The sequence below is a fragment of the Dromaius novaehollandiae genome, chromosome 14, assembly GCF_036370855.1.
Source record: "Dromaius novaehollandiae isolate bDroNov1 chromosome 14, bDroNov1.hap1, whole genome shotgun sequence".
NCBI classification, from domain to species: domain Eukaryota; kingdom Metazoa; phylum Chordata; class Aves; order Casuariiformes; family Dromaiidae; genus Dromaius; species Dromaius novaehollandiae.
The window spans coordinates 18,585,891-18,613,769 of NC_088111.1; the positions used below are offsets into that span (position 1 = coordinate 18,585,891).

The 27,879-nt window shown below is 51.3% G+C and overlaps 1 protein-coding gene across 3 annotated transcripts; it reads left to right on the forward strand.

Moving 5' to 3' along the window:
* Positions 1–503: 503 nt before the first annotated feature.
* On the forward strand, positions 504–27,872 carry TRAP1 (TNF receptor associated protein 1). 3 transcript variants are annotated; one of them, XM_026106451.2, is made up of 18 exons: positions 504–626; positions 6,461–6,628; positions 8,057–8,139; positions 8,559–8,699; positions 16,567–16,638; positions 17,379–17,539; positions 17,973–18,082; positions 18,264–18,337; positions 20,813–20,968; positions 21,358–21,478; positions 21,596–21,665; positions 22,847–22,994; positions 23,553–23,738; positions 24,542–24,680; positions 25,217–25,302; positions 25,816–25,961; positions 26,347–26,419; positions 27,011–27,872. In XM_026106451.2, exons 1-18 carry the CDS (start codon positions 542–544, stop codon positions 27,110–27,112), a joined length of 2,121 nt encoding a protein of 706 aa, XP_025962236.2. In that variant the 5' UTR covers positions 504–541; the 3' UTR covers positions 27,113–27,872. The 3 variants fall into 3 exon arrangements, with proteins under 3 accessions (XP_025962236.2, XP_064376610.1, XP_025962235.2); XM_064520540.1 differs by lacking the exon at positions 504–626 and adding an exon at positions 1,352–1,502; XM_026106450.2 differs by lacking the exon at positions 504–626 and adding an exon at positions 5,753–6,069.
* The last annotated feature ends 7 nt before the right edge of the window (positions 27,873–27,879 follow it).

Consider the following 27,879-nt stretch of genomic DNA (forward strand, 5'->3'; position numbering starts at 1 on the left):
CAGACTCCCCGCAGCAAATACTGCGTGCTCGGGTTGAGATGCCTCTGTGGGTATCCGTGGGGGGGAGAGGCAGGATTTGGAGGGTTTCTAAGCTGTGGCTACTTCCCATTGCTAGCAAGTTCTTAGAGTAGAAGAAACGTGGAGGGGATTTTAACCATCAAAATAGGAACGGTTGGATAGCAGTGTGTCATCAGAAATGTTTTCTCTCTGTCTGGGTGAAGAATAATTTTTTTGGAGGAAAAGTTTCTGTTACCACCGCTGTTGCAGGAAAGAGGAGACCCCTGAAAAGGCAGTGCCGAAAGGTCCCTTCGTAGGGGTCGGCACCTCCTTTCCAAAACGGGGCAGCACAAGCTAAGCAGGGCGAGGAGGGAACCTGTGGAAGAGCTGCACGTTGGCGCTGGAGGAGCAGGGGGGGGTTTTCTGGAGCTGCTCGGAAGAGCGTCTCCTCCCGCGCCCCATGGGGGGGAAGCAGCCTGCAGCGTGAAACCCCGGGCGGGGGGGGGGAGGTTCTGACGCGCCTTTGCCAGGAGGTGATGAGCTGATGCCGAATTATAGCCGCGATTATCGCTGCGTGGGACGAGAGCAGCCAGCGTCCGGGGAGCGCAGCGCGGGACGAGACGCCGAAGGTGTGAGAGCAACCGGGGCCGCGGGGAGCAGGGAGCTCCGGCGGGAGCAGCACCCGGGAGGCACCGCAGGCTCTCCGACCTGCCGCGGGACGACCGGAGGCAGAGGTGGCCTGAAAGCCGCGGCTGCTGGTTGCTCTCTCTTGCCGCTGCGGTGCTGAGGGCACCGCCGGTGGTGCCGGGAAGGGGCTGAGCCCGCAGCCGCGAGCTCGGCTGCTCCGGGCTCCGCCGGCCTCAGCCGCGGGGCAGCACGAGGGGGAGCGGGGCCCCGCGCGATGGCCGTTCCGGCCCCTTTCCCCGGGGCCTCCCCCATCTCCCAGCGCAGAAAAATCACGCGAAGGGGAGAAACGAATCTGAGGCAAGCGGGAGGCTTCGGTCGCGGAGGAGGAGCAGCAACGCGGGAGCCGCGGGCGGGGCCGGGGCCGCAGAGGCCGTGCAACGGGCGCGGGGGGCGGGGGAAAGCCCGGTTTCAGCACGCTCGGTTCCTCGCAGGGCCCCGTGACGCGGGGGCGGGCAGGGCCGCGCATCGCCTCGCTGCTGTGCAGGCCGCGTGCCGCGACTCGCTGCTCGGTACGAGTCAGGGGCGAGTCCGGCCCCCAGTGACCCCCCGGCAGCCGCCGCTCAGCGCGAGGCCGAGCTGCTGCCCCCGGCGCCGCCCCGGCGGGCGCGCGCGCACCGCCCGTCACGTGGGGGCGCACGCGCCGGCCGGTGGGGGCCGCGCGCCCCGCCCCGCCCCGTGACGCCATCGCCGCGCGCCGGGCGGCGCACGTGAGGCCGGTGCGGGCAGCATGGCGGCGGCGGCGCTGGCGCTGAGGGGGGGGCGGCGCCTCGCGGCGGTGCTGCGCGCCGCGGCCGCGCCTGGCCCGCGGCCGCCCGCAGGTGAGCTGGGGCCGGGCCGCCCCGCCGCCCGGGCCCGCCCCGCCCCGCCCCGCCGCTAGCGGCTGCCGCGGAGCCGCGCCGTGACTCTGCGCCGGGCCCGGGCGGCGGCTCGGCTGCCCCGGGTGTTGGCCGGTGACGGCGCTCGGCCGGGCGCCCCCTCTGCCGCGGCCGCGCTGCGCCCCGCTCCGTACCGGGCCGCCACGGCCAGCCTGGCCCGCGGGGCCGGCGCCGGCCCGGGCTTGGCAGGAGGGAGGGCGCGGGGCTGTGCGAGCCGAGGGGCCGCGCCGCGGGGCGAGGGCTGGCGCGAGGGAGCAGGCTCGCAGGGCCGAGGGTTGGCGTGAGGCAGGAGGCTCGCACAGGCCGCAGGTTGGCGTGAGGCAGCGCAGGCCGCGGCGTTGGCGCGAGGGTGGAGGCTCACTCAGGCCGCAGCATTGGCGCGAGGGTGGAGGCTCACTCAGGCCGCAGCATTGGCGCGAGGGTGGAGGCTCACTTCAGCTGCGGCGTTGGCGCGAGGCACGGGGCTGGCATGAGGGACGCGCAGGCCTGTCCCTCGTTGCGGCAGCGGGCTCGGGCTGGTCCCCGCCGTATCCCACTCTCCCCCTCGAGCGTGCGCTGGGGCGGTTCGCTGGGTGGGAAGAGCCTCACGGCCGAGCTCAGGTACACACGTGCCCCGCCAGCGCCCCGCGCTGTGCTGGCAGCCTGCAGCGGGTTTCCTCTGCCGCCCGCGCGCTCTGACCTGCAGCACTGCGCGCTGTCCTGCCCCGCGGCCTTTCCCGCTTCTGCTAATGCCACAGTTAGCGCCTGTCAGCATCCTGCGTGATGCCTGAGAGCACGTTTGGTGCCCCATATTCACACAAGCAGTTTTATTTCACTCTTAGCTTACTCCAACCACCTTCTGTTCCTCAAAAGCAAAGAGCTGACCATAAATTGCAGCTCTATTTGCCTGTCAGCCAGGGAGCTGGACTCCAGAGCTCTGTGGTGTCTGTTGGCTATAAACACCCAGCTTCCTACCTCACCGTCTTGCTGGAGGGCAGAGCTGCCCTTTGTCTGGTGGTTTATGTAGGGTGCGTAGCACGTCGCGTTCAGGTCAGTTAGGTACAGGGAAAGGAACAGGAGTACGCCGTGTTCCTGTTTTCTGACCCTTTCAGGGCTAGATAAATGACAGGTGAGCCTAAGGGTGTGCGTTTCCCAGGGGTCTGTGCAAGGGTTTGCTTAGGAGACCTGACGAGATTGAGGGCTGAGGGAATCTGAAGTCCACTCTCCCGCCCGAGATGCGTGCTGTCTTACCGCGGCTGTAGCGCACGGGTCTGGGAACTTGCTCGTGTGTTGTCATTAACTCAGGCACAGTAAGACATTACACATTCTGGTCCTTGGAAACTTCCTGCATCCCTTCTCCATCCCAACTCCGAGCAGCCCGTGCTGTGCTCAGTATTTCCTCGTCTGTCATCTGGCTCCTAATGAACAGATTTGTAGGTTGTCAGTGTGGTCTGTGGTTTCCCTTTGGGCTGTAAAGAGAAAACGTGACAGAGGAAATCGTATGACAAATAGGGTCGCTATCAGGGTCAAATTGTTAGATTTATTGTGCCACTGAGTGCCGCTTCGGTGTTTCTGGGCAATTCACTTCTTCCACCGGGGAAATCTCCGGTGGCTTGTTAGCACTGTTTCTGAGAAGGAATCCATGTGTCTCCGCTGGGTTAGATGTACTCCAGCAGAAGGAGAATTTTGTTTATTAACCTGTTGTTTAGGTCCCCCAGAGGAAAAAAGAAAGCAGAAGCTGTGTGGGGTGGAAATAGAAATAGAGAGGGAGAAATAGGAGATGGGTCCGCGTGATGGTGTTCTTTCACTTGAGCGTAGGCTGGTACCCGTGCCGGGGGGGACAGTCGCATCTTCCCTTTGATCGAGCAAAGTCGGCAGGATTTCTCCTGGCTCTCATAACGACGTAAGGTGCAGAGTGTGTTTCTGGGAGACATGTTAGCGCGAGCAGGTCTGTCAGGGACTCTCTTCTCCTTGGGCTTGTCCTGGAATTTGGGCCCAGCTAGAGAGCCCTTTCTTTTAATGAGATCCGAGCTGGAAGCATCGCGTTGCTAGTGCTCTTCTTTGCAAGGGCATCCTCGGCTCGCGGCTGCACGGTAATCAAGCTCTTATGGTAATTTCTGCTGACCTAAATTCTCCTCTTTGTTTCGAGCTGCATACTGCTTTGTGCTCAATTTCCCACCCTAAATTTCTGACTGACGTTGTTCGGCTCAGCTAAACGCTCTCCTCAGTTCATCTCCCAGCAGGGGCTGCGTTTCCAGGGGGGTTGGTGAGCGACTGGTTTGGGTTCAGGAGTTACTGAGGGGCCCTGGCATGTGCATTGAAAGGAGCCTCGGAGGCTGAGGGTCCTTCTCTCCTCCTTGGCATCTTCTCCTTGTACAGGGCCGGTTGGTGTCCATATGTGTAAAATTAGGGTTCACTGAAAACTGGAAGTTGGAGAATAACGTGAGTATCTCATCTTTCACGGTGCAGGTGGGGCGGTGACACAACCCGCTGGCAAGTAGGAAAGTATGTGGCTGTGATATAGCTCAGCATTTCATTAGCTCGGTATAAAATGATATGACTTGCCCTACCTCATCACCGGGGCTGGACCAAGGGAAGAAGCCATTCCTTCGTGGTCTCTTGGTCCCGGGCTTATTCTGAGTGTCACTTTACCCTGTTAATTCAGAGGATGCTTTCTGAATAGCTTGTGTGTGTCAATAATTGTGGGTTTGTATCCAAAATTGCCTGGAGCCTTTCCCCTGCTGGCCGTGCAGGGATTTCACAGGAGACAAGTGATTTGAAAATGCTGCAGGTTGCGTTTAATGAGCCTTGAATTTACCTGGCGCAGGTAAATTAAGGGTGATAGGGCCAAACATTACACAGATCCAAACAAAACTTTTAAATTGGTTGATGGCAATTTATTCACTGCTCTTCAGAGGTGGGAGACAAAAGACATGAGTAGACCAAAAATTATAGATATTTGGAGTTTGTAGAGACTGCTAGTGTTTGAGGGGGAGGGGGAGCTGTTTGTTGGCTCTGGGGTCTTGCTGTCTGCAGTTCAGATGATAGAAATTTCCTTGAGATTGGGATGGAGCTGCTAATGATCCGCTTCTCTTTTTGCATCCCGGAGGCAATACAGGAGCAGCGTTCCCTCTGTTATTTCTGCCGGTTGGTGCGTGTGTACGTGTGTGCGTAGGTACAGGTACAGATTTTTCCGCGTATCCTGCGCTCTCCAGGGGGAACACGTGTAAAGCCTGGGCAGACTCGGGCCGTACCTTCCTGAAGCGCGATGGGCTGCGGAGCCGCACGCCGAGTACTCTGCTTCTCGCAGCTTCGGTCACGTGGGTCGTTTTCCTTGTTGCTTTCTTGGAGGAGCCCAACAAAGGCAGTCAGACGAAAGATGAAGAACGTGTCCTGCGCTAACGAGGCAGAACGGCTCGTGACGCAGACAGCGCGCAGTTCTGTGTGTAGGAAGTGTTCGGCTGCATTGAGAACTATTCGTGGGCTCTTTTCTTTAAGGACAGAATGGCTGGGGAGTGGTTCGAGCTTCTGGCTGGAGTAGTGCGTCTTGATTCAAAGCTTTCTGGGAGGAGGAGGAGGAAGACTGAGGACTGATCAGCTCTCGGGGGGGAAGTGTATACCCAAAAGCACTGTTTAGGCTTTGGGTTTGACAGCCCTCATTTGTGTTCACCTCGACTGGAAAGAGTGAGAGCCCAGCCTGAGGGTCTGGAGCAGCCCAGCCTGTTCTCTGTGCGGGAGCTTTTAACCGTACTGCCTGTGGTACCTGCTGGGATGGGCGGGAGGTTTGTAGCTCGCCTGCGAAGGGAGCCTGCGACCTGCCGAGACGAGCTTGGGGGCGGCGAGGTGGGTTAGCGAAGGGGCTGGCGTGCCGTTCGTGGTTACGGAGGGAAGGACCAATTCGTCCCCTGCCCCCAGCACTGAGGGCAGCGTAGCTCTGCGTTCAGCTCTGCATCCTGCCAACTGTTGCAGCCTGCAAACTGTTCCTCTGGCACAGCCGTTCTCGCTACAGTTTAGAAATAGCACCAAGTCACTGGCACTGGACAGAGCTCTGTAGTGCTGTAAATGGCAGTTTTGTGTCCAGGTTTGGCTTTAGTTTCATCTCCCAACAGAGAGAAGACGGTTCAGTTCACCTGGGCACAAGGAGGTGAGGGCTGGAAGGAGAAGAAACGGGAATCGCAGTCCTTAATGGAGCTAGTGCTGTTTCCCGACTTGTTTTCCATTTACCCCACTGATTGCTTTCTTGACTAGTTGTTTTGTTGCTGTGTGTGCTGCTTATCCCAGAGCTGGCTTTGTCGGAGGACGTAATCCCTGTGCCCTGTTAACTGTGCTCTGATGTTCAAGGATCAAGTATTTATTGCTGTAAAGTTACTGCTCAGCTTGCTCACAGAGGAGTTGTTTTTAGCTGTGGGAGCAAGGATTCAGTATGAGCAGGGTGAATGTGAGCAGAAGAAAGCAGATTTTGGTGGCTGGAGGCCTGCCTTGTGGCGAGTATCGAGAGAAGTTGCGTTTGCAGCGCAGGCGTCTCCTCGAGGTACAGGCTGGCTGCTTGCTTGGGATTTTACGTTTTCGCTGGCGGTAATGTGGGAGTTGCAGCCTTCCCTGTTGTCTTGAGCTTAGCCAGATAACACCAGTGAAAGCTGTAGACTGCCTCCCCCTTGCCAGCTAATTCATTGTGAAAGTTAAAATTGTCATCTTCTGCTAGGATTTTAATTCAGGAGAGAAAGTCTAAAGTAACAATCTGCCCTTCTTCTGTAGTAAAGGCAACACCTGAGGGAAATGCTGAGGGTTGGATTGCAAGGGAACTTCTCTCTTGCTTGGACAGTGTAATTCCCCTTAGGACTGCCTAAATGGGACCTTTATAGAGTGTTCCTGTTGCTGGGGCTTGTGATTTGTACTAAAATATCTTGAATTGCTTCTTCTAGCAAAAGGAGCAGCATGTCTCCAAAGAGAAATACGCCGTTGCCCGAGCCTCCGGCACAGCGTTGCTGCCGTCAGCATTCCTGCTAGCCGGATGTACAGCACGCAGACAGCAGAGAACAAGGACGAAGAGCCCCTGCACACCATCATCAGCGACACGGAGAACGTGAAAGGTGGGCACGGACTAGGTGTTGTGTGGGAGCTCTCTTGGGGTGCAGGTAAATCCGGGACAATATCAAAGCACTGTCTGGGTAGAAGTGCTCTGACTGTGAGGGTGAGCCCTCTGCAGTCCTCCGGCGTGGTGTTTCTGTCTCTGGAGAAGGTGCAGGCATTCGTCATCCCATCCTAGCACAGCAGATTACTGTTCCCATCTGTACAGCGCCATCACCTCCCCAAAAGTGGAGCGTGTAAATCACAATGACCTTCATTGAGAAATGGGGCCATTGGGACTGAGGGAAGAAGGTGCATCTCTGGGCTTAGCCTGGCAATTGGCTGTTGTGTGTAGAGGCTCCACAGGCCCCAGAATTTGCCTAAAAAGAGCCTTTTGTCCCAGAAGCAAGCTGTGTCTGCCCAGTTCATTGCTGTGCGTGATGGAGGTTTGATGAGAGTCCTGTTGTCAACTCTTTAGTTAGAATGAATTGCTTTGCGCATCTCCAGGGTGAAGTGCTTTAAAGCAAAGTCACGTGGGTTGTCTGAGCACAGAAATAGCATCTTAACTCAGGGCTCATGGCTTTTCTGTCAGGTACTTCTGAGACTGCTGGTCTGTAAAGCTCCCCAGTAGGTTTGGGCACTGTGCTCCTACTGCCATCTACACCCCTGCTTAGCCCCTGTCACCAGGGAGTGTAGGTCCTTGTCAGCAAGGCATTGCAGAGGTGGTGTGTGCCCCGTGGCTTTACTTGTGTTGCTTCAGGATTTTATAATGCCTCTAGCATGAGAAATGATATTTTTAAAAGGCCAAAGATGGTCTTTCAGGTGAGATGTTTTGCAGAGGAAAAATCTATTTCTGGCCACTCCATTAAATACATAAGTAGGTGTGTGTATGCGCTCCCTCGCCTGCTCCACAGAAATGTGAGAATCTGGCTTTTGCTGTCCAAGGCTCAGTGTTGTTTGGACATCAGAAATGCTGGCTGGCTGAAAAAGCCCTTGGGGCAGGGCACGTGCAGATGGTTCCCTTGCAGGTCGAATCATGGAAGAGCATGGAAGGCAGACTATAAACCACAGGAGGCACTTGAAAGAGAGGTTAGGGATTGCATGGAGCCATGCATTGGGAATGAGGGAAATCACCTTTCACTCCTAGTTTACTGGTCGCTCTGCAGCCCAGACACGGTGAGCAGCACACAGACACTGCACTCTTTGACGTTCCTGAGGTTTGTGTGCAAGGAGATGAGGGGCAGGCCCAGTGTCTGCTCGGCAGAGCGTACTGCCTCATAGGGATGCAAACAACACTGTTGTCGTCATCTCGTCACAAGCTACAGCTTCCTGCCTCCCATCCTGCTTCAAGCCTTTGCTACGAGGGGGCTGACACACATGGTAAGACGGCAAGTTTGCACAAGAGGACCCTGGTGAAGTGCCTCAAAGGTGTTTGTGTGATTTCTTTCTAGGTGCAGCCTCCAAACATGAGTTTCAGGCTGAGACGAAGAAACTGCTGGACATTGTCGCTCGTTCCTTGTACTCAGAGAAGGAGGTAGCGCCCCCACTTCTTGCCCCAGAGCTGGTAGATTTATTTTGGCTACGCCCAATCTCTGACAAAGGTTATATCAAAGATGGACAAGCTATGAGAATACCTGCTCACTTTCCCAGCAAATCCTGGGCTGCTCACATCCCACACTTCCTTGAATGTAGTTTTCTTAAGACATCTTGAAAATGTATTTTGCAAACAATTTATAAATATGTCCAGATGACTCTGTGAGCATCTTCAGAACCTCTGCACTTTACTATTGAGTTCAGACAAACCTGTTCTCCTGGCAGGTAATGGAGAAATGCAGTTTTATTTCTAATGAGTTGAAAATTAGTCTGTAAGTAGGCAATGAGTTCCCAGGTCTCCGGGACTCTTGTGCAGTAGACAGGGCCAGGCTGCAGTATGAGGCTGTTTCCCTTCCCCAGGTATTTATCCGGGAGCTGATCTCCAATGGCAGCGATGCACTGGAGAAACTGCGTCATCGACTTACGACGGAAGGGAAGGCCTTGCCGGAGATGGAGATTCATCTGCAGACGGACCCTGGAAAGGGAACCATCACTATCCAGGTACCTCTCTTTGGTAACAGCAGAATGTTATCCCTTGCTGCTTTTGCCACTAGCTGTTGTCACGTGGAAGTTTAGTGGAAACTGAGTAGCAGTGCAGGTCCCTTTGATTCCTAGGCCTGCTTGAAGAAGTGTTCTGTCCTCTGTCAGACTCCAGTTCATGAAGGTGTAACCTCAGGCTTTGATGAGAAGCCACCAGTTTATCTGCTCCTCACTTTTCCCCATAGGAAAATTCCTTGCTTCTCCCTTCCCTGTCAGAAACTACCGGTAGCTTTTCTCTCAGTGCCTTGTCTGGTGCACTTCCCAGGTTGTGTGTGCATCTCTGACTAGTGGAAAAGTTGGGAGTTGGGTTTTGTCCTGGCCTTTGGGTGAGATTTCTCCCCCCTCTTTAAGTTTGAGGTCCTACATGGTAGCAGGCAGACTTTCCCTGTCACCTTGGTCACTGAGAGATGCCTGGGTGGTGAGAAGAACCTCCCTTGCTGACTCTCCTTATCCCCTCCTGTTCCAGGACAGACCAAGTCCAGCTGATGCTGAAACTCTGCCCTAACATACATGTGGGACCATAGATTGTGGCAGTACCATAGCATTTGTCTGTCTTCCCTTCTGCTTTAGTAGGAAGTGCAGTGCTGGTTTTGATTGCTCCTTGCTGATGATAAAAAGCTTTAATGGGAGAGATGGTCGGTGCAGACACACTCAACTGTGGGCCTCAAAGTGTGATGAGGGAAGGTGGACATGGTCCTTCTCTCTCTAGTTTGATTGCTTTTGTTCTTGGCTGTTGTCTAGGAGGAAGGCTGAGACTCAGTTTTGGTGTTTTCTTGGCAAAGATGCTAATGCGAACAAGGGGAACTGGTAACTTTCCTCATGGACCAACGTCATCCCTGAGAGGGGAGCTTTGCACTGTTCTCAGGAGAGTGGAGAATGAGGCAGGCAGCAGCGTGCGAGTGAAGGGTGACTATAGCAGGCCCAGGGAAGGAGATGAGGCACAGACAAACCACATGATCTGGTGTTTTTCACACGGGACGAAAGTACTTACTGTTAGAGACTGCTCAGTTATTTTATCCTTCTGTTTCTCCGCAGAACAAGCAGCTGCGGTTGCCATGGGGAAGTTAGTGATCGTCAGCGGGCAACACAATTATCAACCCAAAGATTCTCAAATCGTAATGCAGAGGCTTTGCTATTCCTATCACACCTGACTATTGCATTTTTCTGACTGCTGTGTAGCACCGATTCTTTAATGAGCTCTTGCTTAGACCCAAGCTGGGTGTCGTTCCTGTATCGCTCGTGTCTTTCCCTTTTGGGATCATAGTGGACAGGTAGCCGCCGACCCTGACAAAGCATAACTCACCTCCCATCACTGTGGAAACTGCTGCCTTCTTTGGCAATTTGGTTAAGAGACCTGGGTGCCCACCTTGCAGATGGGGTGAATTTGATGCTATACCTGATCAGCTCTGTTAGGGATTCATCTTATATATACCCTTACCTGGCTATCTGTGTGTCTTTAATGCACCTAAATGAGTCTTAACTAGCAAGCCATTAACTGCAGCAATTCTGCGCTCTGAGAAGGGCGAGAGAACAGTGCCACTCCAATCTCTCTTAATAGGTTTGCCTTCTCAGTAGTGCCTAAAGCTCCTTACCTCCAGTGGAGGGTTTATTTTTAACCTCTTGAAAAAATGTCCTGAATATGACGATTACTCTGAGTAAGCCTTGTTCAGAACATTTCCCCACCATTCAGGAATGCAAAGGTGCACTTTGCCCCTCCAGGCAACCTGCAGGAATGACTGAGGCACAGATGGATCTGTCCCTTAGTAACTCCTTTGTTTTCTGCACCCACCAGGACCCCCCCAAAACAGAAGCAGCAGGCCCCTGATGTGGGATCTGCAGCAGTTCTGCCCCATCTTCTTCTAGAAAGACCCCCTTGTCTCACTTTGCCCTCTAAGTCCTTGTCCTCAGATCTTGATGCTGCTCTTTGCCCCTGGATCTGTTGGACTCTCCCCTCCCCTTCCAAATCCTGTGGCATCTCTCTGTATCTCACCAGTTGAGAAACTGCGAGTCTGTAGTGTGTGATGGTTTCCATGACATGTACGTCCCTGGGGCTTTACCCACATTATTTGCTTGGAGATTATCTAGCTCCAGTAAAGGGCAACATTTATCTCTGTTAAGTGACTGCAGTTGTGCTCACTTCTCTGTCAGGACCAAATTTTGGTCATAAGCACAGTAAGATTCTGAACTTAAAATGTCCTCATTCAGGGATATCCTACCTAAGCATTGCCAAGCGTTGTATCTGCTAAGAGGGAACGGGAAGTCTGGTCTTCCAGTGTTGGGAGTTCGCTGTCTAGTCCACCAGATTACACCACCTCTGTGCCTTCACCAAAGCCTTATTTTAGCAAATTCCACAATGTCCTTCACCCTTTTGAGAACTGCCTCATTGTGTTTCTAGGACAGCTTCGTCTGGTAGCAGCCACAGCCTGCAGGGTCAGATCTCTTAAGCAAATGCACCTGAAAATGTTAGGGGTGTGTTTTCAATGAGGAAAGATCTGCAGAGTCCTGAGGCTTTATAGATGTGTTTTTGGACCCTTTGAGGTGGGAACAGAGCATCCCGTACAGCTGCTCAAAGCCCTGCGACCACAGAGCTCCGCCTGCTCACCTGCACGAGGCTCCCTGGGGCCAGCCGGTGACAGGCTCTTGGCTGTGATGTGGTCCAAGTGCTGCTGTGTTTGTGTGAGCTTGGAGGCTAGAGGAATGCTTATTGACTGGTGCTTAATTTAGGGCTAGGACAGTGCTAGCAGTTCAGAGGAAACTTTGAAATGGCCACAGAGCTAGTACTGACTGCTGGGTTAGTTTGTAACATGGAGAAGCTGCATAATTGTTGCAAGTTTGGGCTGCTCCCAAAGTTCCCTGTGCTGGGCTTTCTTCTCGCTGTTGCAGTCATCCAAAGGCAGTTTGCGAAGCCCAAGATAACAAGTTTGCTGTGTTTGGGAGGAGTTAAAATGTCTGCAAACATCACTCCTCCCTTCAGCAGCTCCCTGTATCACTGGGCAGATCTTTCCTGGCCTATGAGTTGTAAACCCTCTACAGTAGGGACTGGGTTGTCCTGAGGCTCTAATAAGGGACTGAGATCTTTGGGCTTTAGCAGTTCAATGCAGGTGCACCCTCATGTGCACCAAGGCAGAAAGCTGGTCCCCCTCCATGCTGGGTCGTGTCCTGGCAGCTGGCCCGTGCTGCTGGCCTCTAGCAGAGAGGCTTATGTTCCCGAGCTGTGTGCAGCATCCATCTGCCGCTTGGGCTCGAGGAAGCAGTGGAGCAGGAGATGGGGAATAATGCAGGTGGAGGGGTAAAGCTGTCTGCACTTGGACAAGCCTTAGGTGGAATTAAGCTTACAGAAGGGTGCCACAGATTGCAGGGGTGGGTTAAAGCTTCCAGTTGTTGCATCATCCTTAACAAATAAGCTAGAGAACCAGGAATATAAATGCATCTAAAATAATCTGTTTCCTAGAGAAGGGAGTGCAGGATCTTTTGTTTCCTTCTTCTTCATGCTAGAATAAGAGCCAGTCACATTTAAAAATGTGAAATTCAAAATGGATAAAAGGAAGTATTTTCTGAACACTGGGTATTGAGACTTGGATGGGTGGAGGCTGAGCCTGTAGCAATGCTCAGAATTGTAGATGATGTTAGCAGCAGGGACTGGAAAGGAAACAAAACCTCAGGCACTCAGCTTTAGGCAGCTTTTAGGTATTAGGCCGAGATTACTCTGTATCTGCATGCATCAGTTTTACTGTGCTTTTTTGTCTGCTTATTGCTGCTGCAGGTATGGTGTTGGTACTAAACCAGAACTCTGCTTCGGTGTGGCTGTTGTCTTGGCCTCGTGAATCTTAAGTCTCTTTAAACAAGACATTTAAATTAAAGGGTGGGGGACAGCACTTGCTAATCAGAAATTTGGGGACTTTATTACCTTGTCGTTTGGTGAAAGCAGCATGTCTTTGTTGTGTGATGTAGCCAGTGTTCTTCTGAGGCCCTGTCAAGATTTTTACCGAAATAAGTGTTTTGCCACAAAGCAAAATGAAAGGCATGGTAGCTCTGAAGTGTATCCCTAACTGCAGGCATTCTTTCAGCTGTAGTGGCAATGGCAACAGCCAGTTAGTGTTTGGCTAATGGATCATTGGTATAACAAGGTTCTGCAATACTTCGAGTTGGACCCACATAATGAGCAAAGAAAATGTTATTGTACTTAGCTTCTTGTTTATCAGTTAAATGAAGCAATTTGTTGATATAAACTAGATTTGCTACTGTGATCATGTGCAGTTTGTATCTGCTTTACTGAAAAGTATATATGAATATGAGAACTGTGGACTGACTGACTTGATGAGACAGATAGTGGGGCTGAAGGTGTTCATTTATCTCTCTTTCAGGGAAGACAGAGGTCCTCAGGGCTGCAAAGCATACACAAAGCACTTCATGGTGGGAGCCTTGCAATACCATGTGCCAGCTCTCCAGCTGTCACTACTCACAGAACTTTCTCTGTTTGCAGACTTCCAGCACCCACCCCACAAAGGTTAGAGCAAAGTACAGAGAAAGCACAAAGGTCCTGTGCAGTTTAACAGCAGGTTTTGCATCTGGGAGGTCTCTGCACAAAAACCTGACAAAACCAGTGTTCAGCTGTTGTTTTTTTCAGTGGAAATGTTACTGTGTTTAGATGTGTAGCTTAACAAGCATGGCCGTAGCGCTTAAAGTTGTATGTGTCTTGTGCTCTGCTCTGCAAACGTAGTGTGTGTGAAGCCCAGTGGTTTCTTGAAGTGGTAATCTTGAAGGTCCCTTAGAGGACTGGGGGGAAGGTCTCTAGCCTGCTGTGTTTTGCAGAGGGACAGGGCTGTATGAGGGGTGATTCAGAGGCAGGCCGTGCTGTGCACTCTAAGAAGTCCCAGAAGGAAAATTCAGCCCGGTGAGTGGACTGTTATTCTGCCAAGCTATAGAAGTTCTTCTGTAATTAGCCTTCAATAAATGAAATGTCAGCGCAGTGAATTTTGTTTCATGCTATGTCGTGGTTGGCTCCTCCACTGCAAAGCTGTGAAGTAGCGTTGGACACTTAGAACATATCCCTCACGTCTTGTAATTCGGGAAACCCCTTGTCCAGTTTGTTTCACGTTCTTTAGAAGAATTCTTCTGTGGCTGTTTTCAAGCTGTTAAAACTTTTCCTGTGGGCTGAAGGGAGCCCTGGAAACTGTCTGCAGCAGACGCGGAGATGTAGCGCTGGTGGTGGCGCAACAGCAGGCCTTGCAGTAATGCTGGCCGATCGCGGATAGGAAGTGTAAAGCGTCGCGTGATCGTGCGGTCGCTGCTGGCGAAGACTCCCGGAGACGGAGCAGCAGCCCGTGCGGCGCAGCGCGCGCTGCTGGCTGAGGGGCGTGGAAGCCCCGTCAGTTCCTTCCCTGGGTCTTATGGAGCTCGCGCCCCTGGCGCTTGCGCCGGCCTGGTCCCGAGGCGCTGCTTTCGTGGGCGGGCCCGCGTGCCTGCCGTCACCGAGGAGGGCCTGCCCGGCCGCCGCCTCCGCGTTGTGCCGGAGGTGCCTGCTCCCGGGCGCAGCGCCATCTGGCGAGGAGAGGCGAGAAGCGCCGCGCCAAGGCCAGCCGCAGCAAACGCGTGCGCCGCAGCCGGAACCTTGATGGCGTTTTCGTCTCAGCACAGCCAGGTGTTTTCCTGCAGTAGGAAACGTCCGCCTTGCCGGGACCGTCGGTCAGCCACCTAAAAGTGTTCTTTCCGCTTTCCTAACAGCGGCTCGGCGCTGCAGGGGAAGGAGGCCGTTCTGAGCCGTGCTCTCTTTGTTCGTTGTGATTCACCCTCACCAAGCGAGTCTCCAGGAACTGTCCTTAAGCTTTTTGCAATAAGTTTGGCAAGGAATTCTGAATTCAATAGCCAAATACATTCACGGGGCAGGGATATATTTTTTTAACATACTGGAATTTGGGAATGACGTGCTGTGCTATAAAAAGGAGGGGATCAGAGAAGTTAGGAGTTCTGCTTAGGGTCTCACATGAACAAAACCTGAACCAGATGCTGAAAACTTTCCTTTCTGGCCTTTTCCTCCCAGGGGGAAGGGACCATGTCAGATTCCTGAGATTTTGCCATACCCTGTTTGTTTTTTCTGGCTTTTCATTTCCCAGTGTTGAGATCTTACCTGGCATCCTCCCTTTTCTCAGCCAAGAAGACTGACTGGCCTTGCCATATTTAATCAAGTGGAAGGTGTTGCTGTGCTATGACTCGAGTCGTGCGGATGCAGAGAAAAGTCTCGCCAAGTGACCCACAGAGCACCTCAGTCAGTAGCTTCATGAAATGACCATAGTTTGACTGTTCAGTGTAGTTAAACACTGGATTAAAAAGCTGTACTAGCATTAATTCCTCTGTCTTGCTTTGCTGGTAAATAAGCCTACGAAATGCACCACGTGGGTGGTAGGGGTGTGCTGTGCCGGAAGTCACTCTGGCATCCCTCCTCCAAGCCACCTCGCAGCATTCAGCTCCACTCTGGCTCATTTTGCTGACTCTTGCAGGCTGAACCCCACCCCTGCATCAGCAGTGCTCAGAGGTTGTCAGCCCCGCTTCCGACTGTGCCGGGTGCTGTCAGCTTTGATAACTGTGCTCACGGATACTTGACTAGAACTGAACTCCAGATGAACAAGAATCACCTTTCACTTGGCTAATTTTCATGCTGCTGCCTTATAGAGTGGCTCAGAGAACCTGTCTGAGTGGCTTCTCAGGATGTTTGTGCCAGGTAGAGAAGTTGCTGGAGTTTGGGGGGGGGAATGGCTCTTGCTTTTGGAAAGTGGCATCACGAGACCATTAGCCTGTGCTTTGTGCTTTGCTTTCCTGGAAGACACATATACAGCAAGTCTGAAAACACGTTGGGCTGAGGAAAGGGAGGATTCATGTTGGGGTCCTGTGTGAGAGGGTGGCAATTTCTAACTGGGTTTTGCCGCGTTATCCATGAGGCCTTAGGGTCATCCAAAGGTGCTGTGGCAACAACTGAAGTTGCAGCCAAGTCTGAGCTATGCTGCAGCCTTTCTTGCATGGTGCCTTAGGGTCTGCTGCCTGCGAGGCATGCACTGGCAGCAGGGAATTGTTATCTGCGTGCAAGAGTACAAATCTAGATGGAAACTGTGGGTGACGGCAAGCCGTGTGCCTTCCAAGCCTGGACTGAGCGCCTTGAGGTGTGGCCTGTGCAATATAGGTCCAGCTGGGGTTAGGCTCTTCCCACAGGCACCACGTAGCCAGCTCCCAGGTTCAGGGACATGGGTGCTGGCAGTTTCATACTCAAGTTTTGTGGAGCATAATTCAGGGGGAGGGGAAACAGAGAAAGATTGACAGTAGATGCAGATGAGTAAAGGGATTCCCTGCTCCCCCACTGATTCCTGGAGTGAGGGAATCAGTTCCCTATCTGCAAATTGGAAATAGGCAGCTTCTCCACTTACTGCTCCTCTACTCCCCTTCTTGTTTAGGGATAGCACTTGTCACAGTGAGGTTGTGGGAGTGAGTGGAGATCTCCTCCCAGCACTATCACATAGTGCATTTTGTCGGAGGGGCGTAGAAACGTCTGTCTTGGCATGTTTTTGTGTTCTCTCCGTATGACACATGAATCTCTAAACTTTCTGGTGGCTTACAGCCACAAGACAGCTGTGGCTGCCCCATGGGGCTGTGTACCTTCTGAGTCCGCTGTCCTGACCAGGTGTTGGAGAAGTGAGTCGTAGCTGGAAGTCTGCTGTTGCATGTAGTACTTAAGTGGCCAGGTGGCGGTGGGAGTCAGACATGGAAGTTAGTTGGCACTGGTCACCAGAGCAATGCTTCTGTGCGGGTATTTCAGCTACAATTTGTTGTTTCTTTTTAGGACACAGGTATCGGGATGACGCAGGAAGAGCTTGTTTCTAACCTCGGTACCATCGCTCGATCAGGCTCAAAGGTAACTTGGGATGAGGCACCTCTTCTGGCCCCGTAGAAGAGTCTTCTCCAATTACAGTCACTTTTGTGCTCCCAGTGATTCTCATTCTCTTTCTTCCCTTGGCCCCCAGCCCAGCTGTGAAATTATACCCCTCTTGGAAGATGAAACCTACCTTTGGTGTCTTCTAGCTCTTAATGGTCTCTGTTGCATGCTGTGGGAGGTCTGTGGTGCCAAAGCAGCACTAATGGGCCCTGTGTGTCATGCTGCTGCACCTGGCTGCCCTCACTCCCAAAAGTAAATGCTTTTCCCTCCAAGCTGTTGTTATGGAGGGGCACACGCTCTCTTGACATTCACACTGTGTCCAGGAGGACAGCAGCTGTGTCATCAGGCTGGCAAGTTGTCATACATATTTTACCTGATTTCTTTTCACCTCTGGAGTCACCATTCTGAGATTGCTTCCTCCTGATTGACTGAGCCTTTACTCCTTTTCCTTTACTGCTAGCTGCAGGTAAGTATTGCCCTAGGCAATGCTCCTTTTTTCCAGAGGCACAGTCCCCTCCCTGCGGGAGAAACCCTTTTCCTTAGGCACCCTCTCCGGAGCACTGACACAGGAGGTGTAGGATTACAGTGCTGAATTGCCAGGTCTGCGGTACCTGACATAGGGCTGCGTGTAGGAGCCCGGTTGGAGGATGGGTTACAGCCTCCCAGTGGTACCTGATGGCACTGGGCACCTGTGTATGTCTTGTTCTTTGTCCCTCCAGGCATTTCTGGATGCTCTGCAGAGCCAAGCTGAAGCCACTAGTAAAATCATTGGCCAGTTCGGAGTGGGTTTCTACTCAGCCTTCATGGTGGCCGATAAGGTGGAGGTGTTTTCACAGTCAGCAGAACCTGGGAACCCGGGCTACCACTGGTCTTCGGATGGGTAAGAGTCTGCAGAATAGGAAAGAAGCTTGTAGGGGCTTCGTCCAGACCAGGCATGGACTGGAAGCTGTGCAAAGCAAGACAGGGCTTGTGGGATTCTGTGGTCTTCTGTGGTCTTTCATAACTGGGTTTGCTGGTTTAGATCCTGTTCAGATTACATGTAACAGGAAAGCATGGCCAAATGTGCCAGGGTGAACAGCCACAGAGACCAGATTGCCTTGTCAGAGCAGGCGTGTTGTGCATAAAGGCAGCACCTGCCTCTCCTGTTCCTTCCCTGCTGGCAGGCAGTCACCTTATCAGTGCCCCACACTCAAGAGACAAATTTTATTTCTTACTTCTCTGAAGTGCTGTGTGTGTTGTTAGTTTAATAAAATATTTTCATTTCACATCACATCTGAGGCACAAGCTGACATGTGGTCTGTTTCTAACCCTAGTTCAGGAGTGTTTGAGATTGCAGAAGCATCCGGTGTCAGAACTGGGACTAAGATTATTATACATCTCAAAGAAGACTGCAAGGAGTTTGCAAATGAGGACCGAGTCAAAGGTGAGCAGTGAAATGTTGTTGTCTCCTGAGAGGCTGCGTAAAGTCTTTTGGTTGCCCAGGACTGGGAGGTGAAATTATAGTGGTTTTTTCTCTTGAGGCACCTTTCATCTGCTGTTACTGAAGAAATTCGTTCTCTGTTGTTTTCAAAATGTGACTCTTGCATGTCTCCTTTCCATTCCAGAGGTGGTGACAAAATACAGCAACTTCATCAGCTTCCCGCTGTATCTCAATGGGAGACGAATTAACACATTACAGGTGAGCGTGAGGGCCACTCATGGAGATAAACCATTGTAAACCTCCACCAGAGTCAGGAGACAAGGAAACAGAATAAAGCTGCTGCCTGTCTCTGGTGATCAGGAAGGATTGTCCAGGATATCACAGACCCTGTAGTGATAAGGTAATTAGAATAAGAGGAGACAATCTGGCAGAAGTACTGCTTGTTTGCATTTGTTAGAGAATTCTTGCCAATTAGCAAATCAGTTTTCTTTATAGGTACCTTGCAAATTTTTCCTTAATCAGAATGATTATCTCAGTGCTTTGTAATTCTTATTTTAACTGTTTAAGCCAAGGACACATTAGTGATGTAGGGACGGCTCACATTGCTGGTGTGCTGACACCTCTTGCTGCAGTTCTTTCTATCCTTTGGAACAGTAAATGCCAGGGCGTGCTTGGTTTTGTTAGTGGCACAACTCACAGCCTGATTTTCTTCACAGCTCTTAGTTGAACACTGCTTCATACTGGCATTTTCTGACCACTTAAATGATATAGCAGCCAGACCCATTTTAGTCAGAAATTCTCGGACTGATTGCAGGTATCTACTTGGTGAAATTAGATATGTTTTAAAAATTAATAAATAAATAAATCTATGAATCGTTTTCCTCTAGTATATCGCCTTTTCTGGTACCTTGATCTTATTGGTTAAATCTTCTTCACCTAAGAGAGCAGATAGAAGGTATTTGTTTATTTTCCTGGAATGTAGCACTGAACCTACAAACTTTCAAGACTGTACTTAAATGTATTATCATATTAATATATTTAAGGTTCTATAATTGCTGCTATTAGTCACTGATATTTATTTGGATTCCTGCAATAGTAATGGTTCTATTTCAAAGACTTTCTAACCATTTGCCTTAAATTACAAAACTAGAAATAGATTTAGACAGCTGTTTGGTCTTCCTACCTGACGGTCAATAGAACAGACTCCTTGGAGAAGAGTAGTACCAGAGTGAGGGGTGAAATGCCCTTAATAGAATCATGTACCACTATCTTGTTATCAGTCAGTTTTCCTTTGAGGTGTGGCAACAGCTTGATTCTCTTTATGCCCCATTTCAGGCCTCCTCTTTATCCAGGATCTTGTTTTTCCATTTTTCCACACGTCAACGTCAGTTTACTATCACAGAGCCGTAGTCAGATCCCTGGTGTGGATTTTCCTAGATGAGCTCTTGAATACTTGCCATGTAGCTGACACTGTGGAATCAGAGGCTTTTCCTGTCTAACTGTGATCACTGTAGCTACAAGTAAGCCTCTGGGAAAGCAGCACTTTACCTTACAGCAGCTGCTATAAAGCACCTTAGAATGTAGTTGAGTCCTTAATCCTACCTGTGATCCTGCAAACCCTCCAGGACACTTGCATATGCTGGAAATGCTGCAGAACTGCTTCTGGAATGAGGCTTTGAGGCAAAAGTAGCTTTAAGGAATATGGCAGCCTGGCAGGGCTGCCAGATCCCTGGATTCCTTGGAGTGGTAGGTGGAGCATGGGCTGGGTGCTCACGCTACCACTGCTGATTGTTCCCATCGCTCCTTAGGGCTGCAGCAGCCAAGAGTAGGGGTAAGTGTGATGGGCTTCACCCAGCGGGAAACATGCGGTTCTTAATTGGGTCCCAATGCTTGTTAAATGGGCAGAATCTCCCACAGCTTTGCTAGATACTAATCCTTTGCTGAGGTACTGAAATTGTAAATGTGGTATGAGCATGGGCTGAATGCTCCACAGAGCATTGGGTATTTGTGGGGTTTATGCCCTGCTCATAGAGCAGCAGCAGGTGGAGAACATGGCTCGCAGATCTATTCGTATATTGATGTATGAAACTGTACTGCTGAAGCACTTGCTGACCCTGTAGCAGGGATGGCCGAGTGGCTCAGGAAGCATCTCCTGAACTTCTCCAAAATAAATCACCAGAAAACAACAGTGATCCAGGAGCTGCTTCACAAGCACCCAGCTGACCTTGTGTCAGAATGGTGGCCTCCATGAGAGAGGCAGGCAGGTTGGGACATACCCACTTAAACTTTTGGTTTTCTTTTTTACTTTTACTTGTCGGTCAGAGCATTGAGACACTTGGCCACATTACTGCCAGTCAGCTGAGCTGTGGTAACTGTCCAGGATGCTCTTGGCCCCTGGCAAGTGTGAGGTAATGGAGGTTAGCCAAATCCCTTTTGTTTTGGGCTAAACAAAGCTACCTTATCTCATGTATGCCGCAGGACAAGAGTACTGGCATGGGAGGTGACCAGAGATCAGCTGAGGGGCAGTACTTTGCTGGTCTGTGGTAGTATGCCTGAACTGTAATCCATTCCCCCTGCCCTGCGCAGAGAAGGGTGTGCGTCTGTCTGAGAGATGGTATTTCCTTGCTCCAGGGCCCTGGAGGAAAAGTAAAACTCGGAAAGAAGCATCCTGTGCTGTGGGGGCTGATGGTGTTGTGAGTGCTGATGAGAACGCATCTCCCTGCTCCTCCACAGGCACTCTGGATGCTGGACCCCAAGGACATCGGCGAGTGGCAGCACGAGGAGTTCTACCGCTTCATAGCGCAGGCTTATGACAAGCCCCGCTACATCCTGCACTACAAGACCGATGCTCCCCTCAACATCCGCAGCATCTTCTATGTGCCTGACCAGGTACACGCCATTCTGTCCAGGGAACGGTGGGGCATCTGCCCGCTTCCTCTGGAGAGGAGAGGATGAGAAAGCTCCTTAGGGAAAGGAGGCAGCTGAGGCTGCAGAATTGCAAGGGGAAATGTCCAGTGCGGCATTTCTGCAGTGGGGTGGGTGCCACGGGATAATGGTGGGATACTGAGCCGTGACAGGAACAGGAGGTGGCTCAGGTAGGTCTGCTAGGGAACACAGCCAAGATTTCAGCTCTTGCAGGATTCAGCAGTGGTAGTGAAGACCACAGTGTTCCCTGGTCAGCTGGTGCAGCTGCACAGGTAGCAGCAGCATGGTGTGCTGCCAAAGGCTGGGCACCCTGCACAATGCTGGTATTACCTTTTTGTCTCTTGCTCCTGCAGAAACCATCCATGTTCGACATCAGCAGAGAAATGGGCTCCAGCGTTGCCCTCTACAGCCGCAAAATTCTCATCCAAACCAAAGCTGCAGACATCCTGCCTAAATGGCTGCGTTTTCTTAGAGGTGTGTGGTGGGAGCAGGACTGCGAAGCATGACTTCCATGGGGGTGAAGTGAGGTGCTGCCTTCCTGAGCTGGCATTCATGTCTGTCTCATTGCTCAGAGGTTGCTCTGTATTCTAGGTGTTGTGGACAGTGAGGATATACCCCTGAACCTCAGCAGGGAGCTGCTGCAGGAGAGTGCCCTTATCAGGTAAGCAAGAGGGCAGCTGGACCCTGTGGACTGCTGTGGCTCCTTTGACTTGTTGCTGGCTGACAGAGGGACATTGTGAGATAGTTGGAAGGGCCTGGAGGGTCCTGGCATGGGACCTGTAAAATTTCCATCCTTGAGAACTTCTGTGGTCTGCAAAGTGAGTTATTTCTCAGCCATGCTGGTCACATCTTGAGATGTGGAAGCAGTGTGCTGTGTCACACAATCTGCTGCCTCCACTTTGGGCCATGGGCGTTCAAGCCCTGGGCTGCCTTCCAGCATCTCTGGTCAACAGCAGTCACAATGGATTTGCTTTTTAAAGCATCTGAGCTCCACCACCAAGTGGTGTAGAAAGCAAAACCAAACAGCAAGTCAGCTGTCGATACTGGGAAGCTGGTCCATGCTTACCTGTCACCATGTATTTATGCATATGTCTTCAAACAGCAACTTGGCTGTGATGTGCTCACACACGTTTGTCAAAACCTAAGTGCCAGCCGGCAGGGTTTTCATTAGCTGCTGAGGCCCAGGCAAGTTGCATGTGGGCAGGCCAGTCTCTTCTAAGAATCCCTTGGGTCTGGCATTGGTTTATGCTTATTTTTTGTCCTTCAAGTCCCCTCTCAACCACATGTTGTTGTTGGAACTTGAGGAAAGGATATTCCTTAGCATTGACACTGTTGTCTTGGTAGGTTTTGATGTCTAACTTTGTATTCTACAGTTGGTAAAATGTCTTGAGCTTCACTATAGTCATCAAAATAATTCTGGCCCTTCATTGATTTTTTTAATCCTTCAGAAAGGTTTCCCCCCAGCATAACCCCTTTATGGCTGCTTCCTTCCCACATTTAAGGGTAGTTGTGGGACTGAGCTGAATGCCCGGAGCACAGTTGCTTATGAATGGCAGCATCACTGAGTTGCTAGAGTTGTTGAAGACTTGAGCCTCAGCAATATGTTTGTACCACAGCCCTAGCTATCTTCCCAGCTGAAGAATTGCTCTTGACTGGGATGAAAACAGATGTAGAGCCATGAGGGAAAGGAGACACTGGCCTTGGAGTGGCCCTGGAGTTTCTCCTTTGTGCTTGTGTGTAGCAAACACATCACTGAAACGCTGCACAGGAAGAGAGATGTTCACCTAAAACATCTTGTCTTGGTCTGGCAGCCATCTTTAGGAAGGCTTGTTCCTGTTGCAGGAAGCTCCGAGATGTTTTGCAGAAGAGGTTGATCAAGTTTTTCATCGACCAGAGCAAGAAGGACCCTGAGAAATATGCCAAATTCTTTGAAGACTATGGGCTGTTCATGAGAGAGGGGATCGTCACCATAGCAGAGCAGGATGTAAAGGTACCGGGTGTCCTGAATGGCTGCAGCTGATGGGAAAGAGTGTTGGCTCTGACCGTGACCTGGGATGAGGAGGGCTGCTACTTTTCTGTGCATCTTCCTGTGTGCCTGTGATTCTTGTTCCTGCGTCTAACAAGATCTACAGAACCTCTAATGTGCCCTTCTCTATCTCTGACTCTAGGAAGGTGCTGTTCTGACTGGGTGTTGCTTCCCGCTCAGTTTGAGACATTCTGCAGAGTCTCTGTGCCCACACACTGTTCCAGCCCCTCACTGATAAAATACAAACTACAACAGGCTATAAAGCAGGGCTTTTCCCCTACTGCTGTCTTCTGCCTGGTTTCCCCTTCCAGGTCTGCTTGGCCCACATCCTATCTAGGGCCCTCTTCTGTCTCTTTAATATGTGGAGCAGGAAAAGAGGAAATTGGTAGAATCCCCTGAGCCTTTCTCCAGCAGTACAAAGTGCAAACAGGCCTGGATGTTACAAAGAGATCTCTTGGGGTGGGAGTGGTCAGGTAGAGCTGTAGTTACCTCTGCTCAGCTCACAGGGTACTTCTCTTCCAGGAGGACATAGCGAAGCTGCTGCGTTATGAATCGTCCAAGCTGCCTGCAGGCCAGCTGACCAGCCTCACCGAGTATGCCTCCCGCATGAAGGCAGGGAGCAGGAACATCTACTACCTGTGCACGCCCAACCGGCAGCTTGCTGAGCATTCCCCGTATTTTGAGGCCATGAAGAAAAAGGACATGGAGGTCGGTGAGCAATGTGCCATGGCCAAGGGGACGCTCTAAGCCTGCTGCATCACCGGTCAGGGCTCACCTGGATTTTGGGGCTGGGCAGGGCAGTGAGGCCTGTGATCATCCCTACCTGCTGTAGTGCAACAGCACTGTCTTTGCCTGGGCTGCCCTCTGTCTCCACTCAGACTGGCTACTGCAGCATGATGCCAGGAAGGACCTGGTCAGGCGGGTTTGTACATGTACAGACAACCAGATGTTTCTGCTAGTCTTGATATCTGATTAGTACCTTTTCTCTAACCCTGGACCGGGAGCCCGGGTGCTGCTCTGCAGTGCTGTAAGAGAGTTATAGGTCTCCTGTGCTGGGAAGGTGGCCCTTTCAGGACTGCAGTCAATGCTTGTTCTCACCTCTCCCAGGCCAGCAGGACTTGCCTGCCAGCCCATGTTAGTGAAGCCCTCCAAAAGTTTGCTTTCCTTTGGGGCCCTGAGCAGGGACCCAAAAGGATTTATGTGTGCAGGACATCATGTTTCCTGTGCTCCCATGGAGAAACTGTATCCAGCAGCAGCAGGACTTTCAGTGCTGTCGTGCCACAGATGATGATTTTTGCAGTGCTAAAAGTCTGTGTGTGCTGTGAGCTGGTGGCTGCTCTAAGGGGATGATAGAAGGTCAGAGAGCATACTCTGGGTTCCTGCAGTCGTCACCGAGGGATGAACTTGCTAGTTTCCCTTGTGATGTTCTTGCTGTTTGGTACAGAGTTGCTGCTTGAAGGAAGTGCTGTTATGTCCCAGGCAATGTGTTATTGTCTGCTCTTTCGGCACAGGTCCTATTCTGCTATGAGCAATTTGATGAGCTGACACTCTTGCACCTTCGTGAGTTTGACAAGAAAAAGCTGATCTCAGTGGAAACAGATATCGTTGTTGATCACTATAAGGAAGAGAAGTTTGAGGAGAGCCGCCCAGGTACTGTAAGGTTCCCCTGGCCCTTCCTGCCGCGTGCAGCCTTGCCTCTGTGGGTCAGCCAGTGAGCGTATGCCTCCTTCAGCGCTCTGGCTGTTCCTGAGGGTGTAAGCAAGAGCACTCATTTCCGTCCTGCCTTTCTCGTGCTCTGAGGCAAATTGCAGTTCTTGCAGATCCCTTTCATCCCAAGTGCTGCTGTAGATAAAAATTCAAACAATTTGCTCATTTAAACAGAGGGAATGTCATATATTGAATTCCTGTGATTTAAGTTTTAACAACATGCACACACCTGATGCCCCGGCAGATGGAGGCAGGCACTGACGGGGAATGAGCCTGCCCTCTCTGGGTATGGGACAGTTTGGGACAGCGTGGGTTTAGGGCATGTATGTAGGTGTGTGCCAAGTACTGCATTCCCATTTCTGCAAGAGAACAGCTAAATGGCAGGGTGAAATGGACAGCACTGTTCCTCAGGAGTAAAGCTTGTAGTTGGTTGCCACACAGTAGATATGGACTCAGATGTGCCCTCTTTCCCCTTCCAGCTGCAGAACGTCTGACAGAGAAGGAGGCCGAGGATCTGATGGCCTGGATGCGAAATGCCTTAGGCTCTCGAATCACTGGTGTTCAGGTAGGTATATTCTGTGCCTGGGTAACAGAGTACAGAAGATTCACGTAGATCATAACCTAGGAGAAAAAAGAGGATGGCTGTTCGGGGATTCAGATACTGCCACAGACTTTTCTTTGAATCCTGAGAGAAATAATTCTGCTCTGTGCTTCCTTTCAGTAAATGGCATGAATGCTGGCCTTCTGTCATCAGTGTGGTCAGCATGGCAGCAGGAAGAACCACATCTTAATGTGTAATGAGCAAAGCCCGTTTTTCTAGTTCATGCTCAGGTTACTGTAAGAACAGACTGGCGATGGTCTTGCACGTGGACTAGTGAGGCTCATGGGCAAGCAGTGCTTTGGGTCCAGCTGCGAGCTAGAGCCTGTGGATCAAAGGGGCCATTTGGGGCCACAGCTTTTCTGTCTGTTCAGGCAGCACCTGTGGAGTGGGGATGAGTTGTGCAGGAGCTTGGTGTGGATCTGTGCTGAGGAGACCCCAAAATCTCTATCTCAGCACTGATTGCTGTTCTTGCCACAGGTGACTACGCGGCTGGACACCCACCCTGCCATGATCACTGTACTCGAGATGGGGGCTGCCCGCCACTTTCTTCGCATGCAGCAGCTGGCCAAGACCCAAGAAGAGCGTGCCCAGCTCCTGCAGCCCACCCTGGAGATCAACACAGGGTAAGGGGGAGCAATACCAGTGCTAAGGACTAGGGCACTGCAGGTCTGCTGGGCTAGAGGCAGAGAGAAGACAATGGAAGGCCCCCAGTTAGCTGAGCTTTCTCCATAAAGTGCAGTGTGTGCTTCAGTGACTTGATATGTGAGGCTGCATGGACTGGTGGACGTGAGCCACCAGGCACACTGTGTCCAGCCTTCTGAGGACCAGGAGGCTTATAGAGTCAGGCTGGGAGGGAGGAGAGAAGCCCCCAGAAGAGGAGCAAGGAAACAGGAGCTGTTACGTCCTTCAGGTAGAACCTTTTCTGTCCCACCTTGGCTTAGCTGCTAGAAATTTTTCATGTGTCCAAAAGATGCCATGTCTCAGTGTTGCGCTCTCTCACTCTTACAGGCATGCTCTGATTAAGAAGCTTAATGAACTGAAGGACAGTCAGCCTGATCTGGCCCAGCTGTTGCTTGATCAGGTGAGAACCAGGCTTTCTCCAGAGGCACCACCATCCTCTCCAGAGCCTGCTTGCAGACCATGTGTGGCAGGAAGCAGGGTGGAGCCCTCGTAGCTGGTTGGGATCACATCCTTCTGTGGTCCCCACTGGGTATTTCTGGTACTTGTGGTCCATGTGCTATTTCAGTAGCACTGCATGTTGTTTCAGGTTTGAGAGCACTGTGCACTGACTCCTCTCTCAGTGATGAGAAACACCCTGCTGGTGTTTCCAACACTTGTCTCCAACACTTCCATTACAATGGAAGGAACAAAGTGGAGATAGTTCAGTCTGATGAACTAGAAGACCTTGGAGTTTCAGAAGAATTTTCTCCTAAGGTGGGGAGAGGAGGGACTTGTGAAACTAGGCAGACTTCCAGAGACATGCACTAGAGACAGCTCACTCTGTGACAGCAAGTGCTGAGAGAGCATGTGGTCCATGTATTTTCCTACTCTGATGGCCTAGAAGACATGCTTAGTCTCAGCATGCAAGTCCTGCAGTCATGACATTCACCTCCTCCCCAGCTCTCAACCAGCTTGCTCTTGCTACTTATTAATATTTTCTTCTCTTTCTCAGATTTATGAGAATGCCATGATAGCAGCAGGACTGAATGATGATCCCAGACCAATGGTGAACCGGCTGAACGAACTCCTCACCAAAATCCTGGAGAAAAACTGAGCCCTAGAAGACTGAATTATTAACTCTGTGCTGGTCTCTTTTTCCTCAAGGGCAGTCACTCTGTCAGCTATTGCAGCATCTGTCTGTTTGCATGCAGGTACTGTGCAGTGAGGGGTTCACCTGACTGATGTCCAAGGAGAATGCAGGGGACTCCCAGTCCTCACTGCACAGGGCCACTTGCAATCACTAGGTCATGTGTCATTGGCCTGATCAAAGTGCCATGTTCTTAGGGGCAACAAAATCTGGAAATTGCAGCTAAAACAATGTGCCAGGATTTCTGACACAAACCTAGAGCACCTCATACCATTTCTAGAAATGGCCTTTCCCAGAATAGTGGATGGTATCATGAGTCCCAATTAGGTCTGTGAATACTCCCCCCTCATCCACTGAAGAATGAATTCCTGTGCACAGTTAGGCTTGGAACATCGCTAATGTAATTGATTAATTTGTCAAGAAACCTCCACCTCTGACCAGACAGGAGGAGTTACCTGGCATGGAGATAGATTGCTGCCGTTAGCAGACACAGGTACTGTGGGTGGAACAATGACATGTCAGTACAATCCCATGGCAGAAAAGGTCACCGAGTTGCCGGATAATTGAGTTCATCTTGGTACTGCTGCAGAGAAAGGGCACTAGCTGGGAAATAGCTTTCTAGCATGTGGCTTTCTGGAGAGTCTTTACAGTTTTAAGTCCTGTGTGGATAATTTGCATGTCCAGCTGATCTGTGTTTATCATAAATAAATTCCTGTTCTTTTCCAGACCCCTCC

Excerpts from the sequence above, each read along its gene's own strand:
- TRAP1 (XM_026106450.2), top strand. The coding sequence starts at position 5,871 with ATGTTCAAGGATCAAGTATTTATTGCTGTAAAGTTACTGCTCAGCTTG. Across the intron at positions 8,700-16,566 it reads AGGGAACCATCACTATCCAG|GACACAGGTATCGGGATGAC; the intron begins GTACCTCTCTTT and ends GTTTCTTTTTAG. Across the intron at positions 26,420-27,010 it reads CCCAGCTGTTGCTTGATCAG|ATTTATGAGAATGCCATGAT; the intron begins GTGAGAACCAGG and ends TCTCTTTCTCAG.